Genomic DNA, 19,214 nt, shown 5'->3' on the forward strand with positions numbered 1-19,214 from the left:
ACAGTACAAAGGTCCCACAGAGGTTGGAATATATGGGAAATGGGAAATAAATTGCAAATAAGTATTCACAATTAGAAGATGGGGATGGAGTTTTATACACAATAAGATACCAGTTCTGACTGGCTGCCATTTTCCAGCAAAAATGAGAAAGAAATGGAGAGTCAAAATGAGGTTGGGATTTTTACGCAGTGGACAGCAATAAAATTGGAACATATTATCTACAACCTACAGTGCGAAATATTTACATTTTCTGTGGAAAATGTTGTGATATAAATCAAGACCTGGATATAAGAGCATGTATAAGAGATGATGTGTAGGTAGAACCTGTGATTATAAAGACTGAAGATGGCAAGGGAGGGCACATGAAGAAAAGCTGCTTATGTAATTTTGAGTTAATGGTTATAGGTGTGCCTAAGGAATAAATGAATGTGTGAGCAATGTTTGTGGGTGGAAAAAAGTGGAAGGAAAAGAAAACAGGTGTGGAATGAAGGTGTGTGAAATACACGAGAACTGAGATGTGTATTATGTATATATGGAAAAGATGTGAGACAAGGAACTGTGCAAATTTATGCAGTTATCACTTCATATGAAACATGATTTATTGTAATTTGTTCAGATTGATTAAAATATGCCCTGCAAGCATTTAATTTCCTGTGGTGGACTTTTATCTATTTTAAATCAAAATCTTCTATATTATTATATGTTTTATACTATGCAGGTTATCTTTCTTTGGTTGAGTGTTTCTTTCTGCAACCCAAACCAGAGATAAGCTGTGTTGCACAAGATTCTCTGTCCCTCTTTTTCTTTTTACCCTCTGGACCTAGGACAGACAAAGAGGAAGAAAATAAAATGGAAGGAGCAGCCATGCAGGCCTGGGAGGAGTTCATTGGACAGCACAAAATGCATTGCAAATTAGTACTTTGGCATGAAAACTACAGCGACCTTTTCAAGTTCTTCTCTTCTTGACTTATAATGTTACTCAAAAATAATCCTTGGCTCCTGAATGCTTTGATCATTTCCTCACAAGGAAGGGGCAGAAGGATGAGGTAACATCCGAGGAAGGGTACTGTTCTGGCCTGGAAAATAATTGAGAGTTCCTGCCTAGCACCTTGGCATGGATGTGCTGCAGACAGAGGGAGTTTCAACTTTGGTGAGGCAAGTGCTAGCCCTATCATAGCCTACTGGTTCCCGTAGGCAGCTCTGTGCACACTTGGCTGGACTCTTGGAATCAGGTTTTTCAACACTTTTATTCATGAGTGTTTAAGAAGCTTCAGCTCCTAACTGAAGCTAATTATTTTTCTAGATATAGACAGCCTAAAAGTTAGAGCTGATGTCTAGAATAATTTTAAATCTAAGGGTTTTTTTTAGGACATTTTTAAATCTTAGGGAAATCGTTTTTTTTTTCTACAATGCACCTGAAAATCTTGGATGTATGCTTTACATAGTAGCATATGCATCTTCAACAGCTTTTATAATGAATCCGTGAGATCCAGAACACACTGGGATATACAGATCATGTTTTACATGGAACATGTGCATGATATTTCTGTCTGAGAAACCACAGCCCAGCCAAGTCCTTTTCTGGCTCTAACCTGGAGCAATTTGCCAAAGTTAAGACATTAATTTAGTGGAACAGCTATGACCTGAAGGAAATGTTCCACACTCAGTCCTGCCAGTTTCCCTCTTGTTCACTGCTGTGTTGAGCTCCCTGCATGTTTTTTTGCTGCCTCCATGATCAGTCCCACACTGTTTCTGCAACTTCCATCTACAGTTTTTTTGCTGAAGCTTGATCCTCTTTTAGGACTCTGGGGAGTGGTGAGGAAGAACCAGCCTATGTTGGAGGGCAGTGCTGCACGTATCCTCAGCAAGGCTCATTAGTCTTGGTGGATTATTATAGCAACCTGGCTGTACTGCTTCCAGGTATTATGAACTAGTCCAGTGTCTTGGAATGGTGCTGAGTTGTGCAGCTACTGTGCTAAGGTAATTGCTGTAAAGGCATTCAAAGCAATGAAGGGAAAGTGGAGCTGTGGTGCACAGTGGACAGCTGTTGGAGGTTTCTCTGAAACAAAAAAATTCAGTGTCCCAGAAGGTTAATACAGATACGGGCCATTTAGAATGCCTACTTCTGCTAAACAAAACTTCTGAAAATCTGGGGGATGTACTTAAAATAATAGAAGCTGCAAACACCAAATAATAGTTTGTACTGTGTCTAACTCTTCCTGCTTTGAAATACTCTTAAAAAACATCTGTAACAGAAACAGCATCTTGCTCCTGGAGATACTGCTGAACTCTCAGGACCACGAGACGGCCTGACAAGTGTTTGTGATGCAAACTGTTGAGATGAGCTGGTACAAACATAAGCTGTTATGCCTATGAAGATCAGATCTACAGCCTTGCATTTGCTAAATTTTACACCTTTACTACATTTTAAATCTACTTCACCTTTGCACTCAGAGCTTCCTACACTGCTTTGCATTCATCACTAAACCCACCTATTACTCTATTGCACCTCACAGCGGACAGTAACCCTGGTAAGAAAACTAGTCTACTGTTATTGAAATAACCTACAAGACACAAGTAGAAAGTCAGAACTATTCTATTCTCTATGCTGCTTCTCCTATGCACCGCTCTTGGATAACCAGTGGTTTTGTTTGGGTTTTTATTTTTTTTGGGGGGGGGGGGGGGGGAAAGAGAAGGTCCTAACAGGTAAGGAGCAGAAGTCCTCCAATTTCCTGCACTAATAGCCATACTGCAGCAATTAATGTTCATAGACATGTAATTTAAAACGGTGAATGCAAGTGAAACATAATTGAAATTGCAATATAATCCCTAGCAGGGTATTGCCAATTTCAAGGAGCTGAGTTAAGGTTGCTTGGGAATATATTGTTAACTCCATTCCTAGTTTTCAGAAGCTTAGCCTGCATTATCTTAACTCTTCATGTCCAGATTTTTAAAGGTTTAGCTGAAGGCAGCATCCTGCCAAGGCACAGAAGCCCACATGCCAATTTTTAACCTTGTTTTAACAAAGTTTTGTTGAAATTACTTCTAGACGGTAGCCTGAATTCGGCATTGTGGTCTCCAGCAGGCTCAGGTGAAATCAGATACAGTTGCTTTCTGCTCTGCAGAATGGGGTTAAGGGACCAAGTTGAGATGTCAAGCAAACCAGATACATAATTTTTCCACCCTCCATCATCCATGGATACAGCACGATCTTCGGGACTCGTGCGGTCCCCAGGACCTCTTCTCCAACATGTTTTGAGCCTCTGCAGTAGACCCCCACCCCTTTCACATCTCCCTGTACACATCGAGTTTATTCAGCACCTCCGAGACATTTCTGACGGGCACCGGGAAATGGATGACCGAGGGAGGCCGGGCATGGCTCCCCTTTTCCGTCGTTCCCCCCGGGCCCCCGCGGGCCGTGGCAGAGCGCAAGCCCCGAAGCAGGACAGGACGGGCCCCGGCGGGGCCTCAGCCTCCTTCCCCCGGCCCGGGGCGGAAGGCAGCCGCCCTCTCCTAGAGCCGACGTGTCTGGGTCCGGGCCCGGCTTCCGCGGCGCGGGGTGCGGCCGGGCCGGGCCCCGCTGCTTCCCCCGTGCCCCACAGAGCGGGCCGGGGCGGGAGGGCTCCGCGGCGTGGGAACAGCCGGGCGGGGCGGAGGGAGGGAAGATGGCCGGGGCAGGCGCCGGGCGGCAGGCGGCGGCGGGGCGCTGCTGACCAGCGGGGCGGGGGCGCTCGGACCGGGATCGGGGGCTGGGAGCCGGGGCGGCGCGGGGCAGGTCCCGGGCGGGGTTAGGAAGCGCGGCGGGGCTGGTCTCGGCTTGGAGCGGGGCTGGCGCGGGGGAGGATGAGCTCGGCGCGGTGCAGCCGGAGCCGCCCGAGTCCCGCTCCCTGCGGGGCCGCCTGTTAGTACTGGAGGAGGAAGAGGAGGAGGAGGCGGCGGCGGCGGGCGGCCGCGGCCCGGGCGGGACTGGAGCTGCCCCGGCGGCGGGCGGGGAGCGGCTTTCGGCCGGAGCAGGGCGGCGGCGGCCCGGCGGCGGAGCGGCCATGCCGTGGTTGAGCGGCGGGCGGCGGCGGCGGCAGCAGCAGCAAGCGGCGGCGGGACAGGGCGGCGGGCCGGCGGCGGGCGGACAGCGGGGCCGGGAGAGCTCGGAGCTGCCGCTGCCCGCCGGCTGGGAGGAAGCGAGGGACTTTGACGGGCGAGTCTTTTACATCGACCACAACACCCGGCAGACCTCGTGGATCGACCCCCGGGACAGGTACGAGTGAGATCCGGGGGGAAAGAGGGCCTGAGCCCCGTTCACCCGGGGCTGGGCCCACCGGCGACATTTTCCTCCCCCCGTCCGCGGCCGCCGGGAGGGTGTGGGCGGCGGGGCCGGCGATGCCGCTGCCGGCGGGGCACTCGGAGGCTCCGGCTCGGCGGCCCGGGGTGGGGGCTCTGTCACACGGGCCCACCGCGGCCCATCGTGGGGACGGAGCCTCTTCCCCTGCTGCTGATGGGTTTGTCGGCAGTGTTAAATGTTGAATATGATCCAGAGTAAAAGAACTGAGGCTTTCTGCCCCCCACCTCCCCTGGTGGGTGCTCGGACTAAGCGTTGTCTCGGTGCGGGGGAAAGATGGGGAGGCAGGAGCGCTGACACCGCCTGTGTTTATACTCCTCGCGTACCGGACCGGCCGCGCTGTAACCGAGCGGCTTGACCATCCTGATTTATTAGCCGGGCTGAACTAATTGGCAGCAGCAGGCTGGAGGCATGCTGGAGTAATTTGGTAGATTACCTCCTCATAAAAGATAACGCTGCGTGGAGGTAAGCAAACCGGGAAATTCCTGCACTTAATTTGACAAATACGCGGTCTGCTGCAAATTAGCAGCAAAAATCTGCAGCTGCGTGATGTCCGGGGCAGCGTCTGCACGGCCCGGCGGTGCGTGGGGAGACCGAGTTAGGCCTTTTCTTCTCACTTAGGCTGAATAAATACGGGCAAGTCTTGCAGCTTTTAGTAGAAATGCGTTTTAAGTAGTGTTCAAGCGTCGTAGCTGAAATTTGGTGGAAGCGTGGGCTCTGTTTCCCAGTAAAATAGACGACCTTGCTTCAAAGCGGTCGCCTAAAAATTTCCACGCGGAGTTAGTGAACACAAGTGTCAGTATTTTAGGTATCTGCGAAATAAGAAACATATGTCTATGTGTATGTTTTTCTATATTAAACAATGTTTTTATAGTAAGTGAAAGTTGGACAAGGACAGTTTGAACCTCGGCCAGAGCTACCTTGCCAGAAGTATGCCTGGAATGTTAAACAGGCCACAGAAACATTTAAGCCCAGTCTGGGTTAAAGACTGTAGTAATTTGAGATTCCTGTCGTTTTGCACGACAATGCATAATTGTTTAAATGGCCTAAATATTTACCTACCGGATAATGTTTTATCTCATTATGTGGACGTACTTATGCATGCACATATTTTTCTGCTGAGATGTTAAATAATTGTTAATATGCTTTAGATAGCACATTTTTTTTCTAAAAAATGCATGTACATGTAGTGAGGTTTCTTTTAATACTGTGTTGTAAAGATGTCTCTTGCTTCTCTGCATCTCATCCTTTCCATTAAATTTCAGAGAATATGTGGTTTTATCTTCTATACAGGCAATCACAGAAGACATTTAGCCATTTACTGCTGTGTTAAAGTTGAGTTACTGTTCAGCTTATGTAGTATTGCTAAAATCATGGCTCCATGTTTGGAAGAAATTATTGAAATGCCACCCATTGCTTGAAATATTGTCTAAATATTTCATTCCAATGTTTAAAATTGGATATATTTTTCACATTGGGTAAAAACAGCCTGTAGAGCAGAGATTGAGACATTTGGATTGGGGCAGAAAGAAAAGAGATGGTGTTTTCATGAGCATGTTTTCAGTAGTTTGTACAGAATTCAAGTAGCAGGAGCTGGTTCTATGACTGCAGAGCTAATATCTGGTTGAGAATAGACTACTGGTGTTATTTTAGTGAGGTGTCTGGGTTTTGCATGGCAGAAAGTGACCAGTCTTTTTGGATTTCATTGCAGCTATTCAGATTCCCATTGGGAGTAGCAAAGTAGGAAAGGCTCAAGGTAGTTGTTTTCTGAGGAAGTTTGGGAAAGGTAAGAGGAGCAGTGAAGTGGTACTGAAGCTGTATTTTTGCGAAAAGTGGTTTACGTGGAGTGTAGAGTAACCTACTTGTGTCATATGTACATCAGCATTATGAGATAGGCATAGAGTGACGAGAGTTCAGCCCCTCATTTCTGTGTTTGGGTGGTTTTATTTCTACCCAGGAGGAATTGGACAAAGCTATGAGACCTCAGGCCATGCTGCACTTGATCGTGGGCTCTGAGAATCAGCACCTCCAAGCTTTCCTATGGCTAGTAGCCTCTAAGCATCCCCATAGGCTCTTCTTTCCATTTAGCTGGCTCTCAGTGTTTGTTTTTTGTTTTTCTTTTCAGGACTCCCCCTGAGATTTCCGAGCCTTTTGTATAGTTTGGTTAGTGAATTTGATTTGAAATAATTATTTAATTAAAAATCCCACCACAGAACAAAACAAATTTCGCTCCCCTCCCCCAATGTTTTTCCCATTGAAGCCTAAAAAACAAAGAAATACTAATTGGAGAGGTGCTCTGTAAAGGATTTTGGAGTTCAGAAAAGAGAAGATGATGAGAGTAAGGGTGGCAGGTCAGAATAATAAAGGCTGAGAAGGGAAAAAGGACTCAAGTGGATACCTTATGATTTTCAGTGATAAGAAAAAAGAGGTAGAAGAGTGATAAGTAAGCAGTTATGAGAAGGATGTTATCTTTCTTATTAAATCAGTGGTTAGGTTTGGGAAGATACTATGTTGCTCTGTGTGGATCGTTTGTAATGAATAGATTGGGGATGGTTGTTTAGCAGATCCTGTAAATCTCAGAAGGGAGCCATTCACTGGATGTTTTCATCTCGTGGTAGTAGTCCTCTTTTATCTTAATAGATCGTAAATTCTTCAAGGCAGGGAACTGCCTTTTTATCTTCTGTTTGCACGGCACTTGCTACACCAAAATTCTGTTCAATAACGGGATTGTAAATGAATTTATAAGACTGACTGGTTGATATTGATGATTCTTGTGGCACCAGAGATCTTACTACTGTTGCTGTTTTCAATTGATTAGAGCATTCTTGGAGTTTGACAAAAGCTTTCCAAGCTCACAAGTCTTGCTATATTTGCTGTATGTGGAAACTTCACCTAGAACACAGGCGGTTCTTTAATAACTAGGGAAGAGGGAAACTTTTCAGCTTCTTAATGTGAGTTGTTCTGGTGATTTAAAGATCTGAATAATGTTCTTGTGGAGTGAGGATTTTAAACTCATAAGGTGTAGGAGTGTTTTTGCATGGAGAAGTCACCCATTTGAACCAGTTGGAGAGGAATTAAAAAATCATTGTGGGCTTGGTAATGACCTAGGTTTTAGCAGCTGCTTGTAGCTTCCTGCAACGTGAACTACTGGTACTGGAGAGCTTTTCTGTCCTGTGTCCTCATTAGCATCCTGAGGCCTGATAGCTGAATGAGGTGAGCACAGGTGGAAAACCTGGCCTTGTGGAAGAGGTGGGTTGGAACAAGGAATATGGGATCAAATGGGGTTGGCCCTGTAATTTGACAGAGAAGGGGGGAGATTTGATAGGTTTTGAAAGCAAAGCGTTCAGGATCTAGGGGTAGGGAGATGGTGGATGGCACCTGAAGTTTGGGAAGAAAAAGGTAGGGAAACTGGCCTGAAAACCAGTAGAGCAGGGGGAAACAGGTAAGGAGAAACTGGTCTGGTGAGGGTTCAGGGTGTGAGGGTGTCAGCTCTTTTCTTGGCTGTACAGCGAGCCCTGAGGGAAAAGAAGGAACACTGGGTTTGGATCAGGAATCTTCAAAGTGAGAAAATACCATGAGAGATAGTATGCAGAGTGTAGGTGAAGAAGGGAAGATGACTGGAAGGTGAAATATTGTAACTACATGTGAGATGTGAGTAAGGGGGGGTCAAGAAATGTAAGATGTGCTGGACAAGGAGATTATTGAAAGGTCAGAATTGTAGAGACTGGAAATAAGCAGGAGAGGCTAAAAGGTTTAAAACAAGTCAGCTTGGCAAAGTCACTAAGGGCAGGTATCTGTTTTAGGAGTGCAGAGTTTTAAGTGAGTACTGGGCAGGAAAGTCCCAAAGTGCTAATTGCTTTTTGCTGAACTATTTCAGGACTCTTTATTCTCATAATTTAATTGATTTTAGCAAGTATCTGTATTACCCAGTCACATGACTTCTCCTGTTGGATGAGACAAAGTCTGCTACTACTGTTGTTTCCTCTCTTATGGCAAGTGGCACAGCAAGGTGTTCAAGCGTGTGCTGGTGTGATGCTGCATAATTTGATTTCTCTTTCCCCAGACTGGCTTTATAAAAGAATAAGAAATTGTAAGTAAGAAACCTAAATAAAAAGCATATTCATGTCAGATATTCAAATTTAGAAAATTCCAGACTTAAAGTCCCTTAGCTACTGCTTGTTTTGTATTAAAAGAGCATTTTTACTGACAGATTATTTCTCATAAATTTTCTTGCTTTATTTGATATGTGTAGAGGAGCAACTCTGAGGGCAGATGGGAGAGCTGTGAAGTGATGAGAATTACTTCTGAAGTTTTTTTGCCCAAATTGGAGGATGGGCCTTAAGTGAGGCAAAGGATCTTTTGATATACCACCATGTGATAAGGTTAGAAAATCAGTGGTCTTTTTGCCAAGGCAAGATAATATTTCCTAGAGTATTGGAATTTATCTGTGCAGTTGGTGGTATTAAGCAACCTAAAGACAATCATAAGAAGCATTATTTTTTTTTCCAAAATAACATCTTTTCTGGGTCTGCCTTAAACCCCTACACTGAGAATTGCAATCAGTGACATGCATTATTAGAATTCAAATACTTCTATTCCAAAACATCAGAAAGATGAAGGCAACAGTATAGTTAGTACCACTGCCATTTTTGAATGTTGTCTTGAGGTTTGTATATGTTTTCAGACTTTTCTTGTCTACTTCTTGTATGTTGTATTTTGATGTTCAGCTGTTACCAAGCTTGCAAGAGGTGAGGAAGCTTGGAAAGGAAAAACGAATAGTTGCATGAGTGTAGATCTGGAAAATATGCTTTCCCATGAGGGGAAAAGAGTTGAATTTAGTCAGTTGAAGAGATGTTCAAGAAGTGATTTGAGTACTGTTCATAAAAAAGAGATGATAACAGAAACTTCAGAATTCTTTTCTTTGGTAGATTCGTAATAGCATCTGAAAGTGAGAAATTAAAACCAGAAATATGCTATGCTTTTAGTAGTAGTATATATTAGATGTCAGAGTGGTTTTCCACTCCTTTACTCTTTAGATGAAATTATGTGATTTTTTTTTTTTTGGCCCAAATTAAGCCAGCTATCATTTGAAGTCTCATTGTTCATGACTATCAGTTTTTACTGCTTCCATTACATGATATATGATTTGACCTGTACATAAATACATATAGCTAAGTATGTATCATAAGGATTGGCAGAGCAGCCACCTTTCATTAGAAAGTGGAGAGAAGCTCTATTTGGTTGTTTGTCTTCATGCACCTAGGAAGAAGTCCTATTTTTTGCCATTGCTTCAGGCAAATTGGTCACTGCAGTTGCACTGTTTGATTACCTCAAGTTGGCAGTGGAATTGATAGAGTTTATATAAGAAGCATTGCATATAAGACAGTACTTGAGATACAGATGTTTTGAATTTTCTGTGTAAATGTCAAGCCTGGATGCAGCCACAGCATGGATGGGGAAGCTGAGCAGCTGTGTGGGCTGCTCTCCTGGCATGTGACTGGGAATACATGCTGCAGCAAATAGTGTTGAGAAAGGGCTGCAGTGCCCTGAGCCTCTCTGGGCTTTAGCTCTTGGTCAGACTAATTAAGTAATATTTTTAAGGGCATGCTGTAGCTGACATTTGTTTTGAACGCTTCACATATGTATATGCCATGATCTATTTCTTTGCCTTTCATGAGGGAGATACATCCATATTTTTTTCATCCTGTCTGGTAGGCCTTCATACAGATATTTAACTTCATACTGTGTGTGAATCCCATGAAAATGTTTATGATTAAGAATGAAGCAAGCATCCTAGAATTAATGTTACTTGGTATTAGTTTTGTGCTTTAGGCTGAGTCTTTTGTTTGATTGGTAGATTCTGATTATGTGGTAACATGTTACAAGGTTAATCAGCTGATTCATGGAAAATATTTCTAGATTACTGCTTTTCCCCCTCTCTTCCCTTGATGTCACCTCTCTGATTTAAATGTTTTTAAAAAAGTAATTTAATTTCTTTTCTGAATTGTATTGCTGCTGGAAAAGCAGTGCCTGTATGAAGTGAACATTCATGTTTTCGTGCAATTTAGCATTGTTGTAAATGAGTGCTATGTCTCCAGTCGCTGAGTCTTATAAATGTTTTGAGTGGTTTTTCAGTGTCTTGAAAAGTAGAGGTAGAAGGCATCCACTGAATCTTCCTAAGATGAAAAGTTTTCCTTATAGTACAATAATAGTGATTTATGGTTTATTTAATTGTTTTTTACTAGTTTAAATACATATCCTTTGAAAATCTGGCTTAGATAGCATAAAATTTCAAGATCTAATGCATTTATGCTCAAGCATCAAAACATCTGTTGAGCCACAGAAACCTCATTAACAAAAAACCACCGCTGTTAAGCTTCTTGACATTTTGTTAAAGGTGAAGGGTTTTTGTGTGTATGTGTAGTTTTTACCTCTTAATGGAAGTATTTTCAACAATTAGATATTTAATGTAGACACCTGCCTTATTGTGTTTGTGTGCATGCTAGAAAGGACTAAATTAGCAGCTGTGCCTTGAGTGTGTTACAGCAATGTGATGGCACGTGTTACGAGGGCTGTTTTTTGAAGGGTTCTGTGGCATGGTATTGACTCATATCTGCGCTGGGTCTTGCAAACTGAGAAACCCTGTTCTGTTGGAACTTGTCCATGCTTGAAACTGTCAGAGAAGGTACTTTGATATTTTTATATATATAAATTAGTGTGTATTGCTATTTTTTAATATATAAATTAGTGTGTATATGAGTTGGTATAGACGTAGTTGTTCTGTTTATTGTAATTAAATTGCACCAGGCATTGTGGAAAGAAAATTGGGTGTTTGCATTAGCGTATCTTCTAAATGGTGTGGGGAGGGAAGTCTGTGCTTTTCAGGATCTGCACATGTGAGAATGCAAGATTTGAAATGTCAGAAGGCTAGGGCTGGGGTTTAAGTTCTATTATCTGGAGAAAAAAAATCCTGTTTAGGCTTGGATTCTAGTGATTAGTTTGAGAGATAACAACTTTTATGTTTTTAGCAATATAAATATAGTGACAACACTGTGTAAACATAAGAACAAATGACTTGTAGGCAATAAAAAAATCTAGAAACTTATCTATAGTAGAGCCCTGTTAACAAGATTCAGAGAGGTGCCTGCTGAATGTAATGTTTATTATTTTGTGTTGTTTGTTGGAAGGTAGAGTTTTGCAAAGTTGCATGTGAGGCCAAACAGAAATATTTAGTTGATTGTTGAGAAAAGTAAAACTAATACTTGTCTGCCTACAGTTAAAAATAGAACTTCCTGAATGTCTTACCTGCTGCAGATGTGGCAGTTCACATTGACTAGCAAAGTCAGCCAGTATTGCAGCTTTTAAGTAGTCTTCAACTTGTTTCTGGTTGAAAGAAGCATGCTAGATAAAACATGCTCTAGGTATTTTTCCTACCTCGTTGCCTGCTGTGGCAGGGCAGGGAGCACACTCAGCAAGGTTTGGCAATATAGTGCTCGTGCTCTTGAGCTAATAATTCACTGCTGCCAAAACCAGTAATGTCCTCTCTGCCAAACCACATGGTCTTACTCCTCTCTTGTACTGGTACCCTTGCTCATCTGACCTTGCATTAAGAAAAATGAGAAAAAAACTGCAATCCTATGCAGTATTTCATGTCTGTTTTCTGGGGAAGGGGTAGTGTTCAGCTGGTTTAGTTCCCTAAGCTGACTTAACCTTTGGGGCTGATGGGTATTTAAGTGGTTTATGTCAATTAAGTTTGATTCAGTAAGGAATTGGATTAGGAAAAAGTGATGACTCAGTTTAAAACCTTCTTTGAATAAATCCTCTTTGTAAATGGCAGCCTTGGCTACTGATTTTAAAAGTACTCCCACAGTAAAACAAAACATCTCTAAAAAAGCTTCAAGTTAAGTTTTAAAAGGAGGAAATCGATTTTCAGATGTAAGATGGATGTTTAAAGACCAACAGAAGAAAAATAGGTGTCAGAGTTTTTTTAGAGTAGCAACACTGAAACAGCTACCAGGAGGTGAGAGAACTGCAAGTAGCAGAACCAATCTGGGGACTGAGCTTGTGGTATCATCACCAGCTTGGAAACACTAAAGACTTGGTGAAGTCAGTGGTGAGTGTTGCCGTTGCTGACAGGGAACAAAGTTGGTGTGCGAGGGAATTGGACCAGATGTGCGTTTGGGAGGTGTGTGTGAGGGAAGTGAGTGTACGATCAGGTAGATGTGGGAAGGATCTTGACAGTGGAGCACCTCCAAGGAAGATCTTAGTCCGGTGTAGAAGTGTAGGGTGTGACTGGGGAAGAGATGGAGCATGAAAAGGCATGTCAGGGTAACAACAAAAACCACAGAGCAGCTGTTCGGGTGACTTACAAGGCGGTTTTGTCACCAGTGTTTGGAGTGAGAACTTGTCAGAAGATTATTACAGTGCATCTGGGGGATTTTTTAAGGGAGGTGAATGTGTGCAGGTGGAAATTGCCAGGTGATAGAGGAGGAGGTTGTAATATTTGGACTAGGTGAACAAGATTTTTGTCTCTGTTTATGGAGAGGAGCAGGGATTCTGATGATGTGTTCTCTTTCCTTGATACCAATCTAGCATACTTCGTGAGAATAAATCCTTCAGTTCTTAGCTAGTCATTTGTAGCAAGGAATGGGAGTTTAGGATTTGTTCTGCCATGCCACAGGGTCTTGATAATTTCTTAATCTGTAACAAATAGGAAAGATAATTTGGACTTAATACAGTGAGAGTGTGCTAAAAGGTTGGCAAGACATGATCTGTGACTTCTAATAGCTGATTGAATCCTTCGGGTCAGCCATTTAATACTGCTACTCACCTGGTGAGGCTTGCTCTAGGTACATGTTGCATGATCAAATAAGCTGTAATGCTTCTCAGTTTGTTTCTCTACTTTCCTGTGGGTGTTGGCTGGAGTAGGAAAGGCTTTTGTGTCCAGTGATGAGCTTGGTCTCCCTGTGGTTTGCAGGATGAAGGCAGCTCTGTGCTGTACTGTTCACTCTTTGGCTGAAGGAGCTGGTTGCCATCAAGGGCTGAGTTAGTAAATATCAAAACCTAAAGCAACTACATTTTTTGTTTTTGTTTTCGAAGACTTTTCTATTTCAGTATATTTAATTGGCAGTGGGACAAAAATAAAGTGCAGTGATATCAACACCCTTGAACCAGCAACAGAGAATCAAAGGCTATCTTTCATAGCATTCTGAAAGAGTTATTTTCAAGATTAAATATCTATGGAGAATTTGTTGAAACTTTTGACTTACATTGTACTTAGGCTGAAACTCTTGTACAAAGAGTGATTAGGATTCTTTATAGCAAAATGCAAAATTTGGTATTGAAGCTGAAAATGCATAATATTTCAAAATTGATTTATTTAATGTTGTTTTGCAGTTTAAACAGCTAAAAATAAGCCTTTTTAGAAAGCCTTTATGCACAGCATTTTCTTAGAAAGCATGACCTATCCATGTTTGGGGAGGCAGCTGAAGTACTGCATAATTATTTAATTCTATAGCATAAACAAATTATGACCCACTTCTCAAAGGTGGATGCAGTCCAAAGTTACTTGATTTGCACAGCAATTCTATGAGTGCTTAAAAGAATTACAGAATAAAAAGTACACTACTTTTTTGGGGGGTTTTTGGGCAGTGTAGGGTCAGTTAGATGGAGAAAGAAGTGCATGTGTTTGGAAATAACTGTTTGAACAGTTGTGTGTCTTTTTCTTCCCCGAGATTAAATATTTTGAATAAGACTAAGAATCACAGAATTAAAGATATGATAAGGCACATAGGTAAAAATCCTTGAACCCCAGACTTCAGAATAAGTTAACCACAAAATCCAAGAAAAATTTATTTAATGATTGACTGTCATGCCTGTTGGATCAAAGGTTAGTTTTAGTTGCATCTGAATAGCCTTTAACACTATAATTGATGATTAGCACAAATTAACCTGATGATCATCTGTTAGAGATAGCATAACTGACCTCTTGTTCATACAGTTCAAAAAATAATTGGAGGAAATAGTTTGTAGATGAATAGGTAATTTGTCAAAATTTGGTTACAAAAACCTGTATTCATATAGTTTATTTGTATGTACTTGTTTTCAGCTGTATGCAGTGTACTGATTGACAACATTTGAAAAAAAGTGTACGCAATGTGTTGGTTTGGGTTGTCTTACTTTTACTTTTCTGCCAACTCATAGTTTATTCAAGGGAAAGCCTAGTGCTGCTTTTGTGGTTATGGGTGTACTGAGATTTGTGATAAACAAGCACCATGTGCTCAGGACTCTGCACGGGTGTTTGAATACTACTTCTGTTCTTAATGTAGTTGCTCAGTTGGGACAAATTGCAGAAATATTTTTTTAGAAAAATGTTCACTAGTACCAACTTGCAGAAAGATGGTTAAAAATTCTGTACTTTGTAATGATGAGGTTGTTTCTTGCTTTTCTTTCTGATTTCTCTCATGTAATCAAATACAATCCTTGCCTCAATAGACTTACACCTGTGAGCTTCCACATTCTTCATTTGATAATGAGCTGGAGTCTGAATTTTTCTATTAAATGCACTTTGAAAACCCACTGTAGCCTGTTTCTTAATTGCAGTTTGATTTTGATGCTTATGTGTTGTCTGTATGGCAAAATACATAGTTTAACTAAATCTCCATATTTCACAAGGGTTTTAAAAATAATTTTCCCCAGAAGGAGAGCAAAAGCATTTTAATTAAAAATGGTAAGGTATTTTTTTATCAGCTGTATTTTGTATCTGGACTGGTTAGCCATCATTTTGCATTGTCTCTAGGGGAACTTTGGGAGTAAATGTTGTGTCATAAAGAGGAATATCTGTTGTGAAAACTTCTTCATTTCACACAGTTCTCAGCCCTTGGAAATGCAGCTTAATGCATGCATGGTCTACTATTTTAATGTCTTTGTTTGTAGCGAGGACTGCAGAAAGAATCGACTCTCCTGTTATCAGCATTGCTAAAAGGTGGCTACAGCGTGTATAGGAGTTCAAGAAATAAGAGAATTCTTAAGCCTTTTGCCTCAGTCAAGGGGAGCGTGTAGAGAGGAGAGGTCCTAGAACTTGTCTTCATCCTTTCTTTTGTGTTGCTTGTGTTTAATAATACTTGTATATTGAATTTCGTGTACTGATTCAGCTAAACAGCTTCTTGATTTCTCATAACACTGTGTAATGCACTGAATTTAAGAAGTGCTTCCTTTGATCTTAGTGAATGGCTAGTTTCAGCTAAGTTCCTTGGAACTGATCTGCAGTGTGAAGTGTGATTACTGTTCTTGAAGTGTGTTAGCTAATGTCTTCTATTCAGGCAGATGATGAGGTTGTTGGGGGAAAAATTAAGTGCTGAACCCTGCATACTTGTGTTAAGTAGAATTAAAATGGTAAGTTGGTATTTTTTGCTGTGTTCTCTGTGAGTTGGTTGGGTTTTTAATTTTTGGTTTTTTTCTCTTTTTTTTTTAATAGAGTATAGCTACAATTTCCCCCCCAAGAAATTGTGAAATAAACCCTTTACTTTTTTCTTTAAATAAAATCTTTCCCTTTAGCCTGTTTTTGGAGTAAAATGTCAAGAGGTTTATGATTAGCTGACTCTCAGATTCTGATGGATTGATGCTGCAATGAAGATACTGTATTTCCAGTTCCAGGAATTATTTTCTTACTGTAAAGTAAATTGCTTTGCAAATTCCTGGTTGTCATCTTTAGTAGTTTTCTGTATGCACGTACATGAAGTTTTGGTGAAGTGTTACAAACTTCTTCAGATGATGGAAGGCTTTTGGAGCAAAGAGCGTTTTTAATCCATGAGCAAATATCCAAACACAAACGTGTAGGAAGGAGTATGTGAATGGTCTGTACCACGTCATTCAGTCATCTGAAATTTCAGGCAACTTACCATCTACATTATTTGTTTATGCCTGTGATCTCAGTGCTTATGTTAGTAAACATAATTCTGATTTTACATCTGGAAGCTTGGAGCTGAGAAATGTTTGTGGGTGGTGATCCATGGAAGGTTTGCGGAGCCATGATTAGTTTTGTGGTGGTTTTTGTTTGTTTGTTTGTTGGTTTCAGTTTTTAAAGAAAAGCCATAGTAGTGTTTCCTGTCATTGGCTGTAAATGTCACGCAGAACGGCCTTACTCTTTGTACTGATTCTGTTCTTAGGCATTCAAGGCCTTTTAGGAAATTACCAGTTACCTTAATTTTTAACAGATTTCTAGCAATGGTTTCCGGAAATTTTGGCATAGATTTTGATATCCTGACTTCTTGTCTTCTTGGAGTGCATTATATGCTTAGAAAAAAGTTTTACGTTTTATCAGAAGCAAATATAAAAAAACCTTGAATGTTTCATGTAACTTGGATGTAAACCTGTTTTAATGCTAAGCAGATTATAGGGTGTTTTTTGTTACTTAATAAAAGAAAAAGCAGCAGGTGATTCATATGAATGGAGATACATGTATTTTTTATAAAACTAGTGTTCATAAAATTTGTCACAATATTCAGGAAATAGGCTAAATAAAGTTCCAATGATTGTGGAAAGTAGTTAATTTATGCAGACTTCTCCTACTAGTACTAAATACCAGTACTCGTATGCAGAGTGAGCTCTCTTGCAACATTGTGTGTTTTGTTACCTCAGCGGTGTAGCTGATACTGTTGTCTGGACATCTGCATGCTAGGAGTGATACATGTCCTCTGTTCTGTCTCATAATCTGCCAAACTGCCCTAAGGCAGTAATGCACTTTCATTACTGTTGATGGGACTCAATTTGGATTCTTGAGTTAAAGACTCTCTTTTTCTGTTTTCTGACTTGTAGGAAGATTTTTGGCCCTTGCCTGTTTCTTCTGGAAAAACAATCTGAAAGAGAATATTGGTAATTTTTTTTCTTGTAACATAGAATGGGATCAGAATTTTAAAAAAGTTTTGTTGTTTTTAAATACAGCTGCCTCATTTTATCATTAAAACATACTGTAATAAATTTCTGGAATATCTCCTTTGGGGTAATTATGTTTGGTATGTGAACATCTGGAGTTTTTGAAGTTTTGCACATATGACTATTTGCCTGCATGGTTCTTAAGGTTTTTTTTTTTTTTCTTAAATTCTTTCTGAAGTGACTTGATAAAGAAAATCGTGTTCATTTTTTACTTGAATCACAACTGTAGGTTTCTTTCATTTATATTTAGAGTCTATGGAACATTTATAAAAGGCTTTTCTCTTTAAAATACAAATTACCCTGTGTCCAGAATTCTGGTTCAGTTTGGAACACCCCGAAACTATGGGTAGTATCCTGATTGTGGAAATTTTCTACCTACCCTCCAGTCTCTGAATTTGGTTTTTTACTATGCAAGTCTTTCTAGATCCTGTTTTTTCTGTCTTTTGCCTCTTTATGTATGTGCTCAGAAACTTATTTTTCAAAGTGGATGAAGATTTTAATACTAATACCCATATCCAGATATTTCTAGGTTTTCTGTAAAGGAAAAAAAGATGTTATACAGATGGATAGGCTCTTAATGTAATATTAGTACATGATGTTAAAAGTGAATTAGTTCCCCTTTATTTCTCAAATTAGGAATAAATCCTTTTGCCTTCCCATAAGCACAGATAGTCAGTTGTCCAGATTTTTTACAAGAATGACTTGAAAATAGTTGTGAGAGCACTTTGGTTAAAGAATTTTTGAATGTTTTAAGGTAGAATTTGAGCTTTGTTGTGCTTTGGGGGGTTTAAGTGTTTGGAATTTTGTTTCTTTTACAAGATGCATATCTGTGCTATGAGTAGAGTGCTAATACAGGAGATTTTCCTGGAGCCCAGGTTTTGCTCATTTTGTATAGTGTGTGTGTGCTAGGCAGGCACACTTTTAAAATGTTGGGGTTTTTTTTTATGGCAAAAATAGTTTGCAGCTTATTGAGAAACAAGGCAGACCTGTGCCTCAAAATCCAGATGAAACTGCTGCTTGGATGAGGCTCTAAAGAGGGCATTTATATGTTGTGGAATGAATGGCATGCCTGCGCTAACTCCCGCAGGCCGGATATTTCTAAGGTATCCGACAGAGCTGTATATACTGCACTTTTCCCCCTTTGGATCCAAAGGTTTCTCCCTTGGCAAGGTCTGAAGGACCCCTGGCATTCGGGGGGAGGATGAGGTGGGGAATGGGGGCTGGCAGGGGAAAAGTAAAATGAGCAAGGTGACTGTATGTGTGCAGTGCTTTTTTTTAATTTTCCACCCAGACTGCTCCTCTTGTGCTTTGTGAGCTTGTGTTGTTTTTCTAATCATTGTTCTTTGAACAGTGTAGTTAGGAATTTCCTGTTCACGTTTTACTACAATGGTTTGTTTAAAATGATAGACCGCAGTCTTTCCTGACCTAAAACTAGATTAGCCTTGAATGTCGAAAAGAAGTCGGACAAATAAAGAGGATAGGCTGTATTTGCTTATGTCATGGAGAGAGGCCTTTTAACCATGGTCTCAGTTGTATCAAATACCACAAGTCATGTTTCTTAAATATTTATTAAGACAAATAAACATAGTTATTGTATGAACTGGCAGGTCTCCAAATTTCTGCCTCTTTGATTCTCATGGGTGGGTTGCTTTTAATCAGGAGAAGTATATTTAGTCAAGACTGATATCTACTGAATCCAGCCATAGCTCAGTTCTCCCCTCTCCTTTGCTTTGTTACATTTTTAAGATGCAACGAAATAAGCCTCAGCAAACTTGAAGTTTTAAAACACTAAGCAGCAAACTTTGGGAAATACATTGGGTGATAAGTAAAGTTCAGTATGGTCTTTGTGTGTACTGCCATATGTTTGCTTTCACATTTTGGAGGAAAAAGTCTCCCAAACCCAGCAGTGTTAGATGTACAGGGAATATCCTTATTATAAAATTTA

The 19,214-nt window shown here is 40.8% G+C and overlaps 1 protein-coding gene across 1 annotated transcript in view; it reads left to right on the forward strand.

Annotated features, from left to right (window-relative positions):
• The first annotated feature begins 4,028 nt into the window (after positions 1–4,028).
• WWC3 (WWC family member 3) overlaps positions 4,029–19,214 on the forward strand; it is a 95,106-nt gene continuing 79,920 nt past the window's right edge. The window contains exon 1 of the mRNA XM_062515107.1: positions 4,029–4,255. Within this exon, the coding sequence (XP_062371091.1) occupies positions 4,044–4,255 (212 nt within the window). The 5' untranslated portion in view covers positions 4,029–4,043. The remainder of the gene's footprint in view (positions 4,256–19,214) is intronic.

The sequence above is a fragment of the Cinclus cinclus genome, chromosome 2, assembly GCF_963662255.1.
Source record: "Cinclus cinclus chromosome 2, bCinCin1.1, whole genome shotgun sequence".
In the NCBI taxonomy this organism is placed as follows: domain Eukaryota; kingdom Metazoa; phylum Chordata; class Aves; order Passeriformes; family Cinclidae; genus Cinclus; species Cinclus cinclus.